This window comes from Astatotilapia calliptera, chromosome 4 (assembly GCF_964374335.1).
Source record: "Astatotilapia calliptera chromosome 4, fAstCal68.1, whole genome shotgun sequence".
Classification (NCBI taxonomy): Eukaryota; Metazoa; Chordata; class Actinopteri; order Cichliformes; family Cichlidae; genus Astatotilapia; species Astatotilapia calliptera.
This window is the reverse complement of record NC_137425.1, coordinates 1,371,767-1,393,796: the sequence shown is the minus strand read 5'-3', so window position 1 is coordinate 1,393,796 and position 22,030 is coordinate 1,371,767. Positions and strand designations below refer to the sequence as shown.

Below are 22,030 nucleotides of genomic sequence, written 5' to 3'. Positions count from 1 at the left end.
CTTTGGTAAAAGTAGCTCAAAAATTTAAGACTTTTAACTACATTTTTCTGTTTTAATGAAGCCCCCCCCCCCCATGGTCATTCATCCGGGGTTTCTCTGTGAATATCACAGTCGTGCTCGCTGCTCGCTCAGAGTTGAAGTTTAATTTTTCGCTGTAGAAAGTTTTCTTCCCACAGAGTGAACAGCGGACGCTAATGTTTTTGTCACTTTTTACGCAATCAAACTCAAAGTAATGTGATTACTTCCACGCTTTAAACGCTGCACGGTCGTACTCTCTCCATCACTCCATATTATCTGATGTTGATCTGCACGTCTGTTGCTGCCACGGACGCCACACGCTCGTACGTCATTATCATGAGACACACAAACAAAAGCACGGTTCAGTAACGCAGCGTGCTTACGGGAAAGTAACAGTAATCTAATTTATTTTTTGCAATAGTAATCCCTTACTTTACTTGTTGCGTGAAAAAGTAATCGGCCCATCTGTGGTGAAGCTGTGTGTCAGTGTCACAAGTACGAGTAAAGAAACCCCAAATCAGGACAGTATGTATATTTAATGGTTACACAAACAGCTCAGAGGACAAAAGAACAACCAAACAAAAGCAGCAGCGCACACACACACATCATCCAGCTCAACAACACACTACACTTACATTACATATTCACTGTTTCTGGAGATTACTTTGGAAGATCGTGTTTCAGTGATTCTAACATGTTTTAAGCTGTGAAATAAAACATTGATGGACAATAGCAGGTTGTATGAAAGACTTAAAAATTATTGCTACAATGTTAAAAAGGTGACATGTTATAACAGATGCACTATGGTTAATGTGGGGACTCCTCAGGGAAGCCTACTGGGTCCTCTTTATTTGCCCTGTACAGTCAAATATCTGAAAATACAGCTGCATGACCTTCTGTGCTGATGATATCCAGCTTTATATGTGTGTGTAACACCTGCTGAGGATGTTAGTACTAGTGCTTCATAAATAGCTATGCTAAACTTCAAACACCACCTTAAAACCTGTTTTGTTACTGGCCCCGAATGGAGTATTTGCCAGTAAACCAGCCACAGTGGGAACGTTACTTTGATTTCAAACACGTTTCAGCAAAACTTTTATATCACAGGCGCTAACCTTTTAAGATTGACCAATGAACAAAACAGAAGTGGTACTGCTGCCGTCTGTTTGGCCAGCTGAGATGGAAATCTTAGTCTGGCACATTGGGAACAGGAGGCATGGAGCAGCCATGCATACGGGGATTTTCCTGAGAATCACAAATCCAAAGCAGAGCATCTCATTCACACAGACCACACAACGACAGGACAACAACAGACAGCGCACAAATGCAACAGAGCAAGCATGGCATGCAGTATCCATACCCTGCAGGCTGGACATGAAAATAACATTTCAGAAGCATCTTACAATAACGAGGGTAACAGCTGCAAATTTCACTCATTTTCTTTTAAAGGAAATGTTTATGAAAATCTGTACAGACCTTTGGTTGGATATGCACTCCTGTATATACCTCTACTGGTGTACAATATACATATTTCAATAACTCTAATTTAAATACTAATTTGGCTAAAATGAATATAAAAAATAACATGTGTATATATAAGTGTCTCATGCTGTGGTCAGCTGTCCACACGTGAAATGAGCTTAATATGCTTTTCTTCCCTTTGAACAAACAACACAGTCGAGCACTTTTACAGGTTTTCATAAACACAGAGTAGAAAAGGTTTTTAACCATCGCAGACACTGCGCCACAACTTATTACACAGGGTTAATATCTGTATAAAATAGATTTCTTTAAATATTACAAAGGTTAGATTTGACATGGTTCCACAGTAAAAACAGTCGAAGACCATCCAGGTTTTGTTTCAGCAGCAAGAAAACAAAGTACGATAACTACAGAAACTCAGGTTACAACAGTGACAGGTCTTCAGCACAGTCGAAGGAAAAGAGCAGAAACTTCAGTCTGCTTGCATATAAAGTCATATTTAAACGGTCACTTGAAAATACATTTTAAAAGTTTACACTTACTGATCGGCAACCTCATAGGCGGCACATGTTGACGATACGTGTTGTCCACATCCTCTTTCAGCTCCATGTTTGGTGTTGATGTTGAGCAAGTAATTTAGTGTTTTTCAGAGTTTTCTGTAGTGTTACTGGAAACTCGAAATGTCCCAGAAACCAAAACTAGGAGCTAAAAGAGGCAAAAAGTTCCAGAGATGGTGCCAGCGCTTTCTGACAGAAGCTGCCACAAAAACCGAGGACGTGTTTTATAACGCAGTGCCACTGATGCTGGTTCAAAAAAGGAAAAGGCATCAGCTTCCCTGCAGCAACACAGTCAATAGTCTCTTTTCCCGCATACAGTTGGTGGGTGTGCCGTTGCTTAGTTTGGGCCCTCTGATGATTCAAGTGCCTGATTTGGAAATGTTTGCTCTGGTAGTGCGATCCTCGGGTTAATGGAAGGCCACTGAATGAAAGCGTTGGTTTCTGAGCTCACCTCGTCTCTGCCTGCCGAAGTCTCCATCACGTAAGAGTTAAAGTACTGTTTTTACTCCTCGATGAGTTTCCAACATTTATTCAGTATCCAAACAGCAAAAATGGTACCAACCATTATTTCATACATGCAGTCATAGTTCATCATCCTGACTGGTAACCAGTATTATGGTCTGTAGTAGGTCTTTTATCAGGAAGCTGCGGGAAGCTGGCCAGCGGGCGATGGCGAGACTTTTGTGCCCTTTGATGTCCGAAGCATAAAAACTCATGTTACAGTATTGGTGTTTAACAGTGATATAATATTCAGCTCAGGGTTTCTGCTGAGACACTAAAGAGCCGCGCCGACCTGCAACCAGAGACCAGACACAGCTGAGAAATGTAGACGACTCCGTTTGACTAAGTGCTGGTGTTCATGCGGAGGCAGTAGCTCCTCCCACTGGGCAGGCCTTCTTAATCCATATGTCACTTCCTGAGGTTTACGTTGGGCTTCCTGTTTATGTCAGTCCAACATGGCGTCCAGCTGGTCGGCCAGGTCATCGAACATGTTGCCGATGTCGTCCAAAATGGTTCCTGCAGACCTCACTTGGTTCGGTCCACTGGTGTTAAAGAATGAGACACAAATGTACATTACTTACGATGCAAACACAGAAGAGAAGAAAGCTTCCATACAGTCTGAAAGCTGCTGTGACACCACATAACTACCAAAGTAAGGTCCAAACGAAATGCTTCAGTTGCTGTGGGAAGGGCAGCCATGCTGGGGAAAATGAGTCGACTGTGATTTTGACCTGACCCTCAGGTGGGTGATCTTACCTGTCGGAGCTGTTCTCCACGTTCAGTTTTCTCTCGACGTCTTTTAGAGCTGCTGCCAGAGACGTGCTGGTCTGATCCAGTCTCTGCTGAGCCACCTCCACCCCCACGGACGGCTCAGGGGGAAGACCTGGACCCAATGCATATATGTGAGACCTCCCAGCTGCCAGAGACGGGCTCTGGGGGGCCTGAGCGGATGGAGCTGGAGGCCCGCGGGCGGGTGAGGATGGAGAGGCGAAGGCCAGACTTTGAACCACACTGACGGTCACAGTAGGAGACGACAGTCCTGCAGAAGAAGATATCCATACAGTAAAACACCAACAAGTGCCAAGTGAAGGTTGAGACGTGTCAACCTACAAGTCAAGTTACATCCTTTCATCCATCCATGATGCACTGAGCATTTCTTATCTGTTATTAACCTCTGTCTCTCTTCCACAGCATGTCTTTATCCTGTCTTCCTTCTCTCACCCCAACCAATCACAGCAGATGGCCCCGCCCCTCCCTGAGCCTGTCGAGTTTCTTCCTGTTAAAAGGGAGTTTTTCCTTCCCACTGTCGCCAAAGTGCTGCTCATAGGGGGTCATATGATTGTTGGGTTTTCTCTGTATGTATTATTGTAGGGTCTACTGTACAATATAAAGAGCCGTGAGGCGACTGTTGTTGTGATTTGTTGCTGTATAAATAAAATGTAATTGAATTGAATCATGCATCCATTCTAATCTTCCTTTCCATCTCAAGTTCCACCATCACTGACAAACACGACTGAGATACTTCTATCTAGCAAATCTGCAAATTTGTAATAGTACCAAGTTAGAGAGGCAAGGCTTAGCTGATCTGCATGTGCAGAGGCGAGAGAGTGGATATTTGGTGAAAAGATGATGAAGATGGAGCTGCCAGGTAGGAAAAAAAGACGAAGACGTGCAGAGGGTTAGCATGACAGAAGAGGATGCTGGGATAGAGGCAGATGGTCCACTGTGGAGACCACTAAAGGGAGCACCCAAAAGAAAAAGAACCAAGACCCAGGAAAGCGTCTAAGTTCAACTCAAAAAGTCCAAAGCCCAAAAGTCCCAGTCTCAAGCTCTGTCTACAAGTAAAAGACTCAAAGTAACCACGACATGCCCCTACTCCAAGCCCAGAGCCAAAGTTCCAGTTTCTCTTTCATCCAAGTGAAACCAGAGGGCGTAGTAACAGATCACAAGTCAAAGAAAGTAGGACTCGCATGTTTCATCTACAGTCAAATCAGAATTCAGTCAGTTACTGAGCCCACATTTCCTTAAGAAGCAGAATCTGCGGGTTTTATAATGTCACAGCGTATCAGTGAGGTGTAAGTCTCTTACCCTGTGAAGCCAGCAGACTGTGCCGGACAGGTTTGGGGGCGACAGCAGGTTTAGGGGAGAGAGGAGGTTTAATGGGGGAACCGGTTGCTGGACTGGCTGGCCTCTCCACGCTGGTCTCACTGATTCTCAGGCTGACCTCCGGGTTCAGGGATGGAGGCCTGCTGCTGTCAGACTCGGGCTCGGTGGCCCCTGCTCCCTCTCTGCTGGGGGACCCTCCTCCCTGCTCCTTGTCTTTGGGTTTGTGTCGGCGCTTCACCGTGTCCGACTCTTTCAGATTAAACTCCAGCACCTCCAGATTTTTGGCCGCTGGCTTATCAGGAGGCTCCAGCACGGCCTCAGCCCTGGGCGGACCTGGAGCTTTGGGCCTCTGTTTGATGGTCAGGTTGCCCTCTTCGGCGAAGGGGATGCACTCGCTGGAGCTGTTTTGAGGTGACGAGGAGCGTTCCAGTCCATGACCGTTTGACTCTTCTTCCTCGGAGTCCGATTTGACCCCTCGGTCCTGCTTGGTGCTGCCGTTGTTCTCGGTGGAAACACACTGGCTCTTCACCCTCCTCCTTACTCCTGCAACCTCGGAGCTGAGGGAGGGAGATGGAGCCTCGTGCCGCACAATATCTGGTGTGGAGCTGCTCTTCCCCTCTGCGCCGCTTTCCAGGGACGCTGCGATGCTGCGCACGCTCCCCGGACTGTCAGTCACTACGCCGCCAGTGGACGAAGTCGTGCTGCTGTCGCTCAGCTCGCCACTGGTGTTGCTGCTCACTGAGCTCAGTCTCTTTGGGGGAGGAGGAGGGGGACCTTTTTTCCGGGCACGGACAGCAAACGACTGACTGCGTCCCACGCTGCCATTTTTGTCGGGACTTGGCTGCAGTCGAGCCAGCTGGTGGCGGCCGGGCTTGCGCGTTAAAGTGGCGTAAGATGGCACGTTTCCAGCACGCATCAGCTCCTCATCGTCCTCATCGGGCTCTCCGTCTGACAGAGCGTAGCGGGTGATGCTCTGGGTGCGCTTGTTGGGTGGTGTCAGGGTCATAGCGTGGTTCTGGTGCCTGGGAGACGAGTTCAGGTCTGTGGAACCGCACTGAGAGTGCAGGTAACTGAACCCCTTCAGGGTTGGGGAGCCATGAGGGGAGGAGCCTTGGGATCCAGGCAGTTTGGGCTTTGCGGGGATGGCCGGGTACTTGAACACAGTGGCCGTACCCAGAGGAACCTGTTTTGGCAGAGGCTGCTGCTGTAGGGGCCTCTGGTCCCATCCCTCAGGAAGATTCCTCTCCTTGGCGGGGCTGCCCTCCAGGCTCTCCTGGGACCAGTTCTGGGGGGTGATGGAGGCTGTAGGAGGCTCCTGTGAGCGTCCAGAACCTCTGGACCGGGTGTCAATGCTCTCCTGGCTCTGGGACATCCCCACCGCATTCTTGATGGCCAAACCTTCCTCGCAGTCTCCGTAGTGGCTTGACATTGCTGTCTGAAGCTCGGCGCTCAGCTCGCTGTCCTGGAAGGTCAGCATCTTCGGGGTGTGAGGTGAAGAGCATTCGCTGCCAGCATCGGCCTCAATGGCGACCAGGTGAAGGGCTCCGGGACCTTTGCGTCGCAGCGTGCCTTGGCCTGATTCAGCCTGAAGGATTGCTCTCTGGATGTCACACAGCTTCTTAACTGCCAACATCAGCTTCTTCTGGTGGCCTGGAAGCAAATTGAATTATCAGACTCAAAACACAGACAGAAACACAGTCCACAAACTCAAAGATCCAACGAGTCCTCACCCAGCTTGGTGATGCCGATCTCCTGCAGATCCTCCCAGGTGAGGTCTTTGACGATGCTGATGGAGTCATAGCCATTTTCTGAGAGTTTTTTGTGGTACTGTGGGAGGCCGATGGCACTGAGCCACTCGCAGAGATCAGACTGTGAGAAAAGGCCACGTGAGTTGGATCAGGTGAAAAGTATTGATCTTATTATGCAGCAGTGTGTGCACGAAACAGCGGACAGTCTTACTGGGATGTACTCTGGCAGCCACTCGGGGATGTTCAGGTTGTTGATCTCAATGGAGATTTTCTTGCGGTGTCCTGGTTTGGTCACTCCGATGGCCGTGAGATCCTGCACACATTAAACATCAGTGAGTCACCACACGCCACACGCAGAGCCGCACAGTCCTGAGACTGCATCTGAGACTGAGTTTATATCAGTGGTTTACAGTCAGCGTGACACGGGTCAATACTTCACTGGATTATTCAGTTAATCACAAAGAAGAATCTGTCTATGAAAAAAAGGTTCTGTAATTTGTAAGTTTTTACATTGTGTCAAGAATATTTTCGAATTATGAAATACTCTTTAACTTTCACTGATCTTTAGATCATTTTAAACCGGAATAAATAGTGAATTGAATGTGCGAGTGAATGGTTGTCTGTCCCTGTGTGTTAGCCCTGCGACAGACTGGCGACCTGTCCAGGGTGTACCCTGCCTCTCGCCCTATGACAGCTGGGATAGGCTCCAGCGCCCCCCGCGACCCTGAAAAGGATAAGCGGAAGCGAATGGATGGATGGATGAATTTACACATTTACAAACGTTTCGCTTCTAATTTTTCTTTCTAACATTTATAAAAAGTTCTGTCACCACTGTGATGTCACCTGTTGGTTTTTGAAGCTTGTGAGCTTTTTTTCGGAAACAGAAACCTTTGGGCAACAAGCGGCGTGGATCTGGAAAATTATTTTTTCATGACATCTAATAGAATTCTAGAATTTTATTATATTTTATGAAGGAGGAAGTCATCTACATAAATCAAACAGTTTGTGTATCAGGCTGTAAACACGTTTGTTTCAGCTGTAAAGTTTTAACATGGGAGTTTATGGGGACTGACTCACTGCTGCCCCTCCTGGGTGTTGGAGAAACTGCAGCTTTTGGTGGTTCAGCGCTAGCCTCATTTTATCAGCTCCGGAGGTTGTCATTTAAGTGAAATCACAATGCCACAATGAGTGTAAAAAGAAAACGCAGAAGTCATGGGAGAAGAGTACAAGGATCTAAAACCTGCAGGGTGTGTTCAGGTCATTGTGAATCAGGTCCAAGTGTGCTGGGACCTGTTTGTGTCAGGGGTCCTCTTAGATGGAGATGCAGTTTGTTTTCCTTTGGGTTGGTTCTGATGCAGTGGGTCTAAATTTGGGTCATCCTATGTTGATACTGAGGGCGGATGACTTCAACAGAAGTTGTGCAGTTCTTTTTTAATAAAGGAGTGAAGGGTCACCTCAGGGGTCATCCTGCTGATGGTCGGTACATCATATCCAGCGTTCAGGAAGTTTCCGGTGTACTGCTCGAGCTGGAACTCACTTAGCCACTGATAGATGGCTTCTGCATCCTAAAACACACACAGACATTAATTCATCAGGTGATACACGCAAGTAAGATCTTACTTCTTTTAGTTACAGCTTTTAAATAGAACCAGAGGCCTGGGGCCCGTTCTTCGTACGTCGATAACTACATCCAAGATCAAATGACACATCCAAGATCAAATCATCGCGCTAACCGTGAGCTCGCTAATCCGGTTCCCCGAACACACCTGCTGTTGACGATTACTACAGCTGGACGCAGGAATGTGACATCACTGGGTGTCGTAAAAGGGGCTACGCATCGATAGTAGAAACATTGATCGGCAACCCTCTGATTGGTCGGCGAAAATGTCGAAGGAGCGCGCTCGGCTCGGTATTTTTCGGCAGCAGAGCAAGAACTCTTGAGTGAGGGATTTCAGGAGTTTCAGAGTTTAATTAAAACGCAAGAGAACACTGCAAAGGCTGCAAAAGCAAGGAGAGAGGGCTGGCAGAAAGTTGCTGACAAATTAAACTCGTAAGTAATTTAATAATAACAATAATAATGGAGTGGATTGATATAGCGCTTTTCAAGGCACCCAAAGCGCTTTACAATGCCACTATTCAGTCACTCTCACATTCACACACTGGTGGAGGCAGCTACAGTTGTAGCCACAGCTGCCCTGGGGCAGACTGACAGAAGCCAGGCTGCCATATCGCGCCATCGGCCCCTCTGGCCAACACCAGTAGGCGGTAGGGTAGATTTATTATATTACACTATATTATCCAATATTATATTACATTATATTATAATATGTTATATTTTATCCTCTGTCACATTAGAGCCACGACAGGACCCACTAGAACATGGGAACAGGTAAAAGTGAAATATAAGAATATTCTACAGAATGGTAATATTTATCACTTATATTGCTTTTAGTCTCTTGGAAAGAGACCCTGGAATAATCTGTTTGTTTATAACAGCAACCAAGAAAAGGGCAGAGCAACAAAAGACAGGTGGTGGTCCTGCACCCCCTCGTCAACAAGTTGGTTAAGTGAATAATACCCTCACGGGAATATCGATATCTCTCTATGAGCACACTGTCGCGCTGAGCTAAAGGATCCTGTCTGTCCCGCAATATACGCTGAATTCTGAGGACTCTCCTTATCAATCTTGCACCTTCCGCAATGGGTGGCTCGCGTAAACGGACAGGATATGGCTGCGACAGACTTCCCAAATCCACCTTCGCTTTTATAGCCGTGGTCTCTCATCTTGATTACACGAAGTAATTTACAATTGCTACTCTGAAATATGAATTAAATCTGTAATAATCACATACATGTAATAGAATGTTAATAGTACATTTCCCTTTTTTAGGAAATGACCTGTGTGAAATCAATAAATGGATCAGGTGCTGCATTGTCTTTAGTTACATTGATAATATTTATTTATGGTGAAACAGTGGTGGAATATCGCTGTTGCTTTCGTATGAATGACGCGGACATACCTGCGTGGCCGCGATCTAATCCTGTTTACATAAAGTAAACCTGCTCCCGAGCAGGTTTACGCTTACGGCTCTGTTGCTATGACAGCAAGTCCCGGATGAGCTTCGGGGAACCGAACGATCCAAGATCACGCGAAATCGTCAACAATCTAATCCGGCTAACCTACTTAGCGAGGTACGAAGAACAGGCCCCAGCTCAGAGGAATCAGGTTTATGTAAACTCTCAGTTTGTTAAACCTGCTTTCTGGAACTTTCCCACGCTGATGTGCAAATTATTGTGATGCAAAACAAAAACTAACAGCATGAAGTTGGTTTTAAAGTGCTGCTTTTTACCTTCCCATCCAGCAGCTGCTGAGGACGAACAAACTGCTGGGAGAAGCTCTGCTCTGCAGGTCTCTGCACCGTCACTGTCTGCCTCCGAGGAGTCCCGCCTACACGAAGGAGATGATCAACGCAGATCAAACACACCTTAGATATTATTTACTGCAGCACCTCAAAGTGACAGGAGGTAAAATAAGGCAGGAAATGGAACGGAAGGACCAATGTATGCTGCTGCAGAACATATCTCTGCTTCACAGATGGTGCATTACGACTTTTATCGTAATTTCAGATGTGATTTAAGACCAGTGTTGGGAAGATTACTTTTAAAATGTATTCCACTACAGATTACAGATTACATGGCCCAAAATGTAATTTGTAACATATTCGGTTACATTACTCAATGAGAGTAACATATTCTGAATAATTTGGATTACTTAATATATTATCATGCTTTTTACAACTATATGAAAGTACTATGCCCCTCTGCGAATCGCTACCTTATCGCGGTGGAGGGGTTTGTGTGTCCCAGGGATCCCAGGGGCTATGTTGTCTGGTGGCTAGCCCCTTGGTAGGGTCTTCCATGGCAAACTGGTCCTGGGTGAGGGACCAGACAAAGAGTGATTTAGGAGACCCCTATGAAAATACCACCGAGGGAACAGTTCACCCTGCCCGGGATAGGGTTACTGGGGCCCCACCCTGGAGCCAAGCCCAGGGAGGATACCCGAGGGCGAGCGTCTGATGGCCAGGCCTTAGTCCATGGGGCCCGACCGGGCACAGCCCGAAAAAGGGAGATGGGCCCATCTTTCTGCAGGCCCACCACCGCACGACTCACCGTAGGGGTCGGGTGCAATGTGAGTCGGGTGGCAACCAGAAGCGGAGGTCCTGGCGGACCGATTCCCAGCTACAAAGACTGGCAACTGGGACATGGAATGTCATCTCTCTGGTGGGGAAAGAGCCCGAGTTAGTGCGTGAGGTTGAGATGTACCAGCTAGATACAGTCGGGCTCACCTCAACGCATGGCCTGGGCTCTGGAACCAGTCTCCTGTAGGGGCTGGACTCTGTCTCGGTCTGGAGTTGGCCCTGGTGAGAGGCGTCGGGCTGGGGTGGGTATCTTGTTATCCCCTCGGCTTGCTGCTGGTATGTTGGGGTTTCTCCCAGTGGACGAGAGGGTTTGTTCCCTTCTCCTTCGGGTCAGGGAACGGGTCTGACTGTAATCTGTGCTCATGCGCCGAGTGGCAGTTCAGAGTACCCAGCCTTTTTGGAGTCCCTGGTTGGGGCACTGGAGGTAGCTCCCCCTGGGGACTCTGTTGTCCTACTGGGAGACTTCAGTGCTCACATGGGCAACGACAGTGAGACCTGGAAGAGTGTGATTGGGAGGAATGGCCTCCCGGATCTGAACCCGAGCAGTGTTTTGTTACTGGACTTCTGTGCAAACCAGTTTGGCCATAACGAACACCATGTTCGAACATAAGAGTGTCCATAAGTGCACGTTGCACCAAGAAACTCTAGTCCACAGGTAGATGATCCATTTTGTAATCCTATCACCAGACCTGAGGCCTTATGTTTTGCACACTCGGGTAAAGAGAGGGGCTGAGCTGTCAACTGATCAACACCTGGTGGTGAGTTGGATCAGGTGGCGAGGGAGGACACTGGACAGACCTGGCGTGCCCAAACGTACAGTAAGGGTGTGCTGGGAACGTCTAGCAGAGGCCCCGGTCCGCGAGATCTTCAACTCACACCTCCGGCAGAGCTTCAACAGCATTCCGAGGGAGACTGGGGACATTCAGTCCGAATGGACCATGTTCAGCACCTCCATTGCTGAAGCCGCTGCACTTAGCTGCGGGCGCAAGGTAGTTGGTGCCTGTCATGGTGGTAATCCCCGAACCAAATGGTGGACACCAGAGGTGAGGGGAGCCACCAAGCTGAAGAAGGAGTCCTATCGGGCTTGGTTAGCCTGTGGGACTCCGGAGGCAGCTGATAGGTACTGACAGGCCAAGCAGAATGCAGCGGGGGGTGGCAGAAGCAAAAACTCGGGTGTGGGAGGAGTTTGGAGAGGCTATGGAAAAAAAGACTTTGGGACTGACTCGAAGAGATTCTGGCAAACTGTCCGGCGACTCAGGAGGGGAAAGTGGTGCTCTACCTGTATTGTGTATAGTGCGTGTGGAGTGCTGCTGACTTCGACTGAGAAAATTGTCAGGCGGTGGAAGGAATACTTCGAGGATCTCCTTAATCCCACTGGCACGTCTTCCGTGGTGGAAGCAGAGTCTGGGGACGAAGGGGATGACCCACCAATCTCTGGGGGCGAGGTCACTGAGGCAGTTACAACTCCTTGGTGGCAGAGCCCCTGGGGAGGACAAGGTCCGCCCCGAGTTCCTGAAGGCTCTGGATGTTGTAGGGCTGTCTTGGTTGACAGGTCTCTGCAATGTTGCGTGGAGATCAGGGGCAGTACCTGTGGACTGGCAGACCAGAGCGGTGGTCCCCATCTTTAAGAAAGGGGACCGGAGGGTGTGTTCCAACTACAGGGGAATCACACTCCTCAGCCTCCCTGGGAAAGTCTATGCCAGGGTGCTGGAAAGGAGAGTTTGTCCGCTAGTCGAACCTCTGATACAGGAGGAACAATGCGGTTTTCGCCCTGGTTGTGGAACACTGGATCAGCTCTTTATCCTCTCGGCGCATGGGAGTTTGCACAACCAGTCTACATGTGTTTTGTGGACTTGGAGAAGGCATTCGACCGTGTCCCTCAGGGGGGTTCTGTGGGGAGTGCTCCGGGAGTATGGGGTGTTTGGCCATTCAGTCCTTATACGACCATTGCAAGAGCTTGGTCCCCATAGCCGGCAATAAGTTGGACTTGTTCCTAGTGGGTGATGGGCTCCGCCAGGGCTGCCCTTTGTCACCGATTCTGTTCGTAGTTTTTATGGACAGAATTTCTAGGCGTAGCCAAGTGGCGGAAGGCTTTCACTTGGGTGGTCTCAGGATCTCATCTCTGCTTTTTGCAGATGATGTGGTCCTGTTGGCTTCATCGAGTGATGGCCTCCAGTTTGCCTTGGAATGGTTCGCAGCTGAGTGTGAAGAGGTGGGAATGACAATCAGCACCTCCAAATCTGAGGCCATGGTCCTCAGCCGGAAAAGGGTGGAGTGCCCATTCCGGGTCAGGGATGAGTTCCTGCCCCAAGTGGAGGAGTTTAAGTATCTCGGGGTCTTGATCACGAGTGATGGGAGAAGGGAGCGGGAGATCGACAGACGGATTGGTGCGGCTGCAGTGATGCGGACGCTGTACTGGTCTGTTGTGATGAAGAGGGAGCTGAGTGTAAAAGCGAAGCTCTCAATTTACCGGTCGACCTACCCTCACCTATGGCCACGAGCTGTGGGTAGTGACTGAAAGAACGAGATCGCGGATACAAGCGGCGGAAATGAGCTTCCTCCGAAGGGTGGCTGGCCTCTCCCTTAGAGATAGGGTGAGAAGTTCGGCCATTCGGAAGGGGCTCAGAGTAGAGCCACTGCTCCTCCACATTGTAAGGAGCCAGCTGAGGTGGTTCAGGCATCTGACAAGGATGCCTCCTGGGCGGCTCCTGGGCGAGGTTTTCCGGGCATGTCCCACTGGGAGGAGGGCCCGGGGCAGACCCAGGACACGCTGGAGAGATTATATCTCTCGGCTGGCCTGGGAACACCACCCCCGGATAAGCTGGAGGAGGTGGCTGGGGAGAGGGAGATCTGGGCTTCTCTGCTTGGGCTGCTGCCCCGCAACCTGGCCCCGGATAAGCGGAAGAAAAGGGATGGATGGATGGATGTACTATTGCTGTGTGATTTATTACTATTGCTGAAGGTTGCTCACCATACCAATATCAACTAGATTTTTTAATCTTAATATAAAATGAGTAACAGTAAGGTGGGCATTAGGTAAGGCTGCACTTTTTGCAGCGATCTCGTATAGAAAAATATTTCTGTATCAGTAATATGTTTTCTTTTTGTCTGTTAATAATCATGTGGAACTGCACATGATTATTTGCAGCTAGCAGGTTGTTAATGCTATCCATCAAGTCTAAAAACAGCATGTTAATACGTGGAGATCCTGAAGGCTGAAAGTGTTCTAACATCTCAGCTGTTTGTTTTCATTCAGGCATACATGTGTACTATGTTTATTAAGAGAGATTAAGCTTGTGTTTCTGTCATGTAGTGATTGTGCTTAACTGTATGAAGCTTATTAGACATTATGAAACAGATGATACATAAAAGCAAATCTTGCCAAAGTGCTTAAAATACTTTTTGAAATTACCTTTTTTTTCTTAAAGAAATCTACTACATCATTAGTAAGTTTTATGTCATGTGTAATTTCCATTGCAAATATTAATCACAGTTAAATTAAGAGGGGATGGAGCTGTGATGTCATCAAGTACACTGCCGTTCCAATTGTGGAAAGATTGCGCTGTGTTCTCAGGAAATCTTGAGTATTTACAAACAGTCTAACAGTCTATGATCTAACCTCAGCTAACGCCAGCTAATAATGTTAGCTCGGTGGAGAGTAGCCTTCATTAATAGTAATAAAAATCACACAGCAATAGAACATCGAAGATACTGAATCCAATTCTTCTTAAGGAGTGGTGTTGGAAATTCCAAGTAAGAATTCCTGCCCGTGCACTGCTGGCTCTGTTGTGCTGGCTCCGGGTCCATTGCGTAACTGACACTATTAACAGGACGCTTACATTAGAGCCTCTTATTGAGTGTTTTGTTTGGGTTTTCAGCAATGAGAATCAGTGTATTAATCCCAGAAGGAAATTGAGTAAAGTGCCGCGGGTCGTACTTGAACACGGGCCGGCCGCTCTCAGCTATGCACCATATGCTTGCATGCTCATCCAACTGACCTACACCTACCCTCCACTGCATTTAATCACCAAAATTGGAGAAAGCATAGAGAGGGGATAGCCTAACATATGAAACAGGAAATGACCGCCGAGTATTCTATTTATTTCAACAAAGTAACTGTATTCTGATTACCACCTATTTAAACGGTAACTGTAAGGGAATACTCATATTTTGTATTTTAAATATGTAACACCAGTACATGTATTCTGTTAGTCCCCAACACTGTTCAACACACAGACAGTCGCAGCAGATGGCCCCGCCCCTCCCTGAGCCTCAGGTTACTTCCTCTTATAAGGGGGTTTTTCTGCTCATAGGGGGTCATATGATTTTGGGGTTTTTCTCTGTGTGTATTATTGTAATATAATGAATTGAATTGAACTGAATAGGTACCTGCAGGATGATCGGCCGGCCTGCCAAAGTCTGCAGACTGCCCTGGATCAACAGCAGAGGGCGCCGCCTGCACATAAAAACATGTAAAACAGCAGCGGCGCAGTCAGCGAGCAGCACAGAGCTTCACATCAACACACAAAATAAAATAATTTAGAAGAAAAACTATAAATGCAAAGGCAAATCTGTGCAAATCGTGACACATGAGAGATTTCAGCAAATCTTTAGGTCAGTTTAGGAGCTTTTACTGAGTCTGACTCTCAGGTATTCAAATCATTAATGTGATAAGCATTTTGGATTAACAGGCTTCTCCCTTATGAGTCCAATTTTCTCTAACCCTTTTTTCAGCCATCATTATCTGATCCTATATTTCGAGATTGGCATGACAGGGGCATTACATGTTTCAATGATCTGTTTTTTGACAATACCTTTACATCTTTTGCTCAGCTTTCTGAAAAGTTTAATCTCCCACGTACACATCTTTGCAGATATGTGTAGATCAGACATTTCCTTCAATCTCAGATTCCAAATTTCCCGGTAGCTCCAGCTGCAAGCCCAGGGGATATGCACCTTACTCTAGTTCCAACACGTAAAGGGTTTATCTCTTATCTATGACAGGCTGGTGAGCATGAACGTTTCCTCGATAGATTGGATTACAACGGCCTGGGAACAAGATTTAAATCAGTCATTGTCTATGGATACACGAGACTTAATGTGCCGCCACTGTCTTTTACAATTTAAGGTCGTGCATAGGTTCCATCTCTCCAAAGTCAAACTATCTCGTACGTATCCGAATGTTGACCCCTCTTGTGATAAGTGTGGGAGTGCGGAGGCTTCCCTTATCCATATGTTCTGGGCGTGCCCTAGCCTGGAGAGATATATTTCAAACCTTGTCCCTAACTCTTGGACACCATATGGATCCTAATCCATTAGTTGCTCTTTTTGGCACCACCGGGGAGGCTGATGCACGGTTGACCTCGTCACAGCGTTGCACGCTCTCCTTCGCCTCCCTTGTAGCTAGACGTACAATCCTACTAAGATGGAGGGCTGCCCCTTTGCCCAGCCAGGCTCAATGGCTGAGGGACCTTATGTATTATCTGAGCCTTGAAAAGATCCGGTATGCGATTAGTAATAACAGCGGCAAGTTTTACAAGGTGTGGGGGCGATTCCTGAAACACTTTTCCAGCCTTGGAATCCGACTTCCAGCATTACTCAGTAAATCCTCCCCCCTTCTTCTTCTTTTGTAAACTGATAAAAGCAATAATAAGACATGTGAGCGTTCACTCAGTTCAAGTCAAATATGAAATGTTTCCATCCACAGTGCAGTGATAACTTCTCACAGGGCAGAACTGAAAACACAAGCTGTCTGTAGCATCTGCAGCCATCAGATGTACTCGGCGTGTCAGGAGTCACATGTCATTTCCTCATCTAATTCTGTGTTTCACGTGATTCGTGACACCTGAGCTTACCGAGGTCTGTTTATGTAAACTCCTAAATCCTTTTCCAGACATCAATAAAAGTGTGTTTCAGGGGGTCAAAGGTCACAGTGGGGCTGTGGTAGTGAAACCGACTCAGTCAAAACATTTCTGTATTCAAATCAGAGACTCGCCCAGATTAAAGTTTCCAAATCTGAGAAACGGGCTCAAAAAAAAGGTGCTTATGTGTCCACGTGCATCCGCTGTACCTTGTTGTCATGGTGACTGGCGTGGTGCTGCAGTCCGTTGGGGGCGTGGCTGCTCTCAGTGCTCTGCCCGCTGCCGGCGCTGCGGGTGCTGCCCACGCTGCCGGTGCTCCCGACGCTGTTTCTGTCTCCAGCTGCAAACCAAAAACACGACAATGAACAAACCCGCCAGCCACCATCAACGCACGTCAGGCTGGAGGAAGCTGGGGGAGATGGGGGGTGGCGGACGGGATGCGTGGGAGCACAGCTGCAGGCACGAGTCTGACCGGGAAGCTGCTCGTGCAACATCTACCTGAGCTGCACGAGCAGCTGGAAAGCTTCTCAATCGACCCGGAATCACGTCAGGATCAAAAGATTCTCCCGCTGATCCGCCGCCGCTGAGAGAAAAGCATCGAATCATGCACAACATTTCCTCAAACACACCTGATCCGTGCTCACAAACGCAGCTCTGCAAACTCCCCTGTGGGAGCCCGACGCTCAGAGCGCGAGTTCAGGCTGAAGCAGGCAACACAGCGCATCATTCAGAGTGTTTGGACCCGACACACCAGGACGACTCTCCCGCCTTTTCTTTAACGGCTGGTTTCACACAACTGGCGTGACGAGCGGCGAGGGGACTAAATGATGTATCTGCATTTAGTTTTGAGTGCTGTGAGGTAAAGTCTCAGCTGCAGCAGGTCTGAAAGAGAGGACTGACCATCTCATTCAGTCATACATTGGAGCGGTGGAGGTTTCTCTCACTCGTACAGGTTAGGGTCGCCTGAGCCGCTGAAGCTGGACGTAACTGGACTTTGTTTCAGGTTCCTGAAGATGTTTCAGCTGCCATCCGAAGGCGTGAAGTCAGAGGAGAAACGTGTTCAAGAACCTAAAAAGTCCAGCTGCGATCAGCAGACCACCACGTCTCAAACTTCCTAAACTCTTAGATTATTTCAAAGTGTGTTTTGAGCCAGGAACAGCCTTTTAGCTCTCAGCACGCTCACCTCGCTGCTGAAAAGATTGAACTTTCTGCTACTGAGCACTAAAGCTCGACATCTGAAGCCAACTTCCTGTTTGCTTTCTCTGGGAGCTTCCCCTCTCAAACAGACTCGGCGTCATGGTGGAAGTGATAGCACTGGTGACATCAGAGGGCGCGAACAGACGTACAAACGATTATTCGACAACATGAAGCAACTTGAGACATCACGAGGAGGCCCGAGGTAAAGCCAGGCAGCTACAGGAGGCGCCCTGAGACTGAGTGAGGGGCGTTTGGCGGTCTTGGTGTGTGGGGTCCTGATGCAGAGCGTTGAGCGGGCAGCGGAGCAGCTTCAGAGCAGCCGGGGAGGAAGAGCTGACGTTAGTGGGGGGCTCTTACCATGACACGAGTCCCTGAGAACCCAGATGTCCTCAAAGGGACACCCAGACTGAGACAGACGGCTCGGAGACGAACCTATCAGACACAGAGACTCGGATAGACCTGGTTCTGTCAGGGAAGGGGAGGGGGGCTGACTGAGGGGGTGGGCTGAGGTGCAGGACACAGGTCAGGGTTCAAGCTACAGTCACACCTGTGCAGGTGAGTGATGAGTCACCTCAAAGACACGGTGACAGGAAGGACCCCACACGCACACACACACACACGCACGCACGCACACGCACGCACGCACTCACGCACACGTGCACGCACACTCACGCACACGTGCACGCACACACACACACACACGCACACACACACTCACGCACACACACACACACACACACACACACGCACGCACACACTCACGCACACACACACACACACACACACACCTTTGTGATCTGTGCGTGTGGCTGCAGTGTTAGCCGTGGATCATTAGCATCACGTTCTTTTTCTAAAGTTTTCCCAAAGACGCAGCCTGTGTGGAGGAGGCGGAGCATGTAACACGGCTAACATCAGCACACACGCTCTGCAGTGTGACGTTACTGTGGTGTGTGTGAGAGAAGAAGGCGTGGTTTTAAAATGATCCATGAACATGAGAACAGCAGTAACAGATCTGAAACAATGGAGCAACAAACTGACCAATCAGCACAGCGACACCACGACAGTGTGTGTGAGTGTGTGTGTGTACCTGCGCTGGTCGTGAGGCCGTTGGGCAGCGGCAGCACCACGTGGGTGGGGGGTGCATACAGAGCGTAGGAGTCGTCGGTCTGAGGGGCGGAGCTGAGGCTGGAGGAGAGGGGGGCTCTGGACAGCAACTGCTGGCGCTGGGTGGGCAGAGAGGCGTGCCGGGAGAGGGTGCCCCCTACAGGCGAGACGGGGGAGGGAGGGAGGAGGGGGAGGTTATCAAGCTGATGGTTAGAGGTGGAGGTGAGTGATTATGTGGTGTGGATGGAGAGATGGATGCTGGAAGGCGGAGCGAGGAGCATGGGATGGTTTGCAAGCAAGCGGATTAGTTTCTGTCTCAGGTGGAGGGGGGGAGGGGGCGGGGTTTTAAATCGATCGACTCCTACAGGAAGTGAAGACTCGTTCTACTCACACTGAGGGGGGGCTTTGCATGATTCCCAGCTCAAAACAATCCTTATTTATCTGATTCTGGGCCTCTGTGTGTGACAGAGAGACGTATCTGATGCTGCGACTAACAGACAGGTGGGTGCACCTGACCCCTCAGCCGACGCCTGCGAGAACATTTCTAAAGCAGCGACCTCGCACCGACTGACCGTTCCTCCTGCTGATGACCTCCACGATGGTCGGGGGGAAGAAGCCCACTCTGTCCACGCCTCTCTGGCTGTCGTGGATGTGGCCTTTCCAACGTCCGTCCACGTGCTGCTCCAACACCTGCAAAGGACCTCAGCCTTAACCTCAGATCACAGCATCATTCGAGGATGGTTTCAGTGAGAACGAGCTACACGTCAAATGTTCGGGTTAGCGTTTCGCGGCAGCAGCTCATCAAAGGCTTAATTAAGACGTATTAGTTTGGAATAACTATGAAGTGCGTCACCAGCAGAGCTTTGACTGCAAATGCTGTTTTACTACTTCACACCTCCCGGAGAAGAGTCTGGGTTTTCCTGCTGTTTACACAAGAACGGGAGCGCTGCGCCTCCCCCGCCGGCCTCCGTCAGGTTTAACACTGAACGCAGGTCTCAACACGAGGCCTCGTACCTGCATCACCTCGACACCTTCGGCTTTGCTCACCTGCGTGACTCACTCACAGGAAGTGGCTCAGATCTGTGGTTAGTTCATATGAAATCATCCTGACTGAACTCGGTGTGACACACGCCACCTTCATACAGGAAGTGCGGACTTGTCTCCGCCTGCCTCTGAGGCGCGATTGTGATTTCATGCTGCATTTAAAAAAACTAAACGTGGGCCTAACACTCGTCACATCTCACACACAGATAAATGTGTTTTGTTTAATGAGCTGTAATTTTCCGTGGCTCCATCTGCATCCCCTCAGCTGGCAGGTCAAAGCCCGGGCGCCTCACCGTGATCAGGTCTCCGGCCCGGACGTTGAGGGCGGTGGGATCGTGGAGGTTCCAGTAATCCTTCAGAGCTCTGACCTGCAAAACGCCCGTCGCATCTGAAGAAACACAAACAGGAAGTAGGTGAGAACAAAAACAACAGGTTCATTTTTAGTTTTTAAAGTTACGACTTGTGTCATTTCACAGCTAATAAACAGCATCCAAATATGTATGAGCAGAACTTTAAGGCACTAATTATTAAAAGCTAAAAATCTTATTTACAAAAACAAACGTATGCAAAATGAGCTTATTTTAGCTGAGTTCGTTACGGCTAATGTCAGCGCTAAAACGACTTCAGCTGCGCTGCTAGCTTCAGTCCAGGTGTGCAGTTTGCTGTAAGCATCTTTTTATGAGCTCGATAGTTATCCCGAACACCGTCACACACAAACGCTGATTCATTTTCTCCTGATTACAAACGTGGAAATGACTCATTAGCTTGGCAGAATATGTCAGGATATAACAGTGTAAATATCCACATGTATTATTTATCACTCGCTGTTGCACAGGAAGTGTGAGTGAATAAGCAGCATCGTTCTTTTGTATCTCTGAGCTGTTTTCTGTTCAGTCTCTAGTTTTCGGTGAAATTCATTTTACTTTTGTTTGGCCGTGAAACGCTCAGAGTTTTATTAGGTAGCGTGTGTTTGGACTGTGAGACGCAACAAGAACACGGATGCTTCTGCAGCGACTGTGGCGACAAACACCGTGAACTGAGAAGGAACCAACACATCTCACGTGATGTTAGCCGACGCCGTACCTTCTTCGGCTAAAATGTCGCCGAGTCTTAGTTTGAGTTCAGTGAAATAAACGGAGTGTCAGGAATAAGCGTCTAATAACAGCAGGCCTGAAATTTTAATGCGGAGGAAACTTCCACGTTGTGACTTTCAGCACTTCCACAAAGACGGAGCGAGACAGCGCACGCAGAGAATAACAAGCAAACGTTTTCTATAGAAGCTGAAACACATTCGACTGTCAGCCCGACTCTGCACCACACACGAGCGGCTGCTGACGCAGGCGCTAACAGCTCACATCAATAATTCATCTGCGGTGCGTGCCGGCCGAGCGCGGACCAATTATTCATCTCCGCTCGGCAGCAGTAAACGAGGCGGGAAAGTCTCCGTCCGAGTTTCAATCACTGCTTCAACACAACCGCTCATTATTCCCTCAGTCTGTTCCCACAGGAGCTTCAAACGCTGCAGGAGTACGGAGCGCGCTCACGCGCCGCATGTGCAGCGCCGCTAACTTTGATGCTGGATCTGGTCTTTGAAGCCATGACAACGACAGATAAGAGTTTAACGTTATGTAACTGCAGATTTATACGCGGCCGCTGTGATCAGGTGGTCAGGTGGAAGCACGGCAGAGCAACGCTTTGTGTCACAGATCTCGTGTTTAAGAAGCGCATTTGGAGCTGAGGCAGAGCAGACGTGGTGGGGGAGCGAGGAGGAAGCCGAGCTGGGTTTGATTGGACCTCGTAGCAGCTGTTTGATGTCCCTGCTGGCGTGCGAGGTGGTGAACTGGTTGACGATGTCCAGCGCCGTCTGGTTGTAGGTGTTTCGGATGTTCACGTCCACTCCGGCCTGCACCGACAACAACACAACACGAAGCTGTTTCAGTGATATCGCTGCAGGACCCGCTCTTCACTCACAGCATCGCATCCATTAATCATCCATCAAATCTCAATCTGAATTTCATTGGACATCAACCGAATGTTTTAAACAGATACTGCAGATGTTTCACACATGCACAAACACACACGATGCAGGAAATAAACTCACGTCCAGCAGCAGTCGGACCACTTCAGTTTTCCCGTACAGCGCCGCTTCGTGCAGAGCTGTTCCAGACTTGGTGGTCTTGTTGATGTCCATGCCGGCCTTCAGCAGCAGCCTG

The 22,030-nt window shown here is 48.7% G+C and overlaps 1 protein-coding gene across 5 annotated transcripts in view; it reads right to left on the bottom strand.

Moving 5' to 3' along the window:
- Positions 1-535: 535 nt before the first annotated feature.
- caskin2b (CASK interacting protein 2b) overlaps positions 536-22,030 on the bottom strand; it is a 59,227-nt gene continuing 37,732 nt past the window's right edge. For 2 of the 5 annotated variants that reach the window (XM_026163870.2, XM_026163869.2), the window contains 15 exons: positions 21,919-22,027; positions 21,612-21,720; positions 20,111-20,205; positions 19,346-19,463; positions 18,757-18,930; positions 18,027-18,101; positions 16,682-16,812; positions 15,001-15,067; positions 9,763-9,860; positions 7,867-7,977; positions 6,624-6,725; positions 6,395-6,533; positions 4,647-6,314; positions 3,315-3,597; positions 536-3,100 (listed from right to left, as the gene is read on the bottom strand). In XM_026163870.2, coding sequence (XP_026019655.2) covers positions 3,004-3,100; positions 3,315-3,597; positions 4,647-6,314; positions 6,395-6,533; positions 6,624-6,725; positions 7,867-7,977; positions 9,763-9,860; positions 15,001-15,067; positions 16,682-16,812; positions 18,027-18,101; positions 18,757-18,930; positions 19,346-19,463; positions 20,111-20,205; positions 21,612-21,720; positions 21,919-22,027 — 3,376 coding nt within the window. In that variant the 3' untranslated portion in view covers positions 536-3,003. The remainder of the gene's footprint in view (positions 3,101-3,314; positions 3,598-4,646; positions 6,315-6,394; positions 6,534-6,623; positions 6,726-7,866; positions 7,978-9,762; positions 9,861-15,000; positions 15,068-16,681; positions 16,813-18,026; positions 18,102-18,756; positions 18,931-19,345; positions 19,464-20,110; positions 20,206-21,611; positions 21,721-21,918; positions 22,028-22,030) is intronic. The other 3 variants (XM_080300037.1, XM_026163871.2, XM_026163873.2) reach the window with 3 other exon arrangements.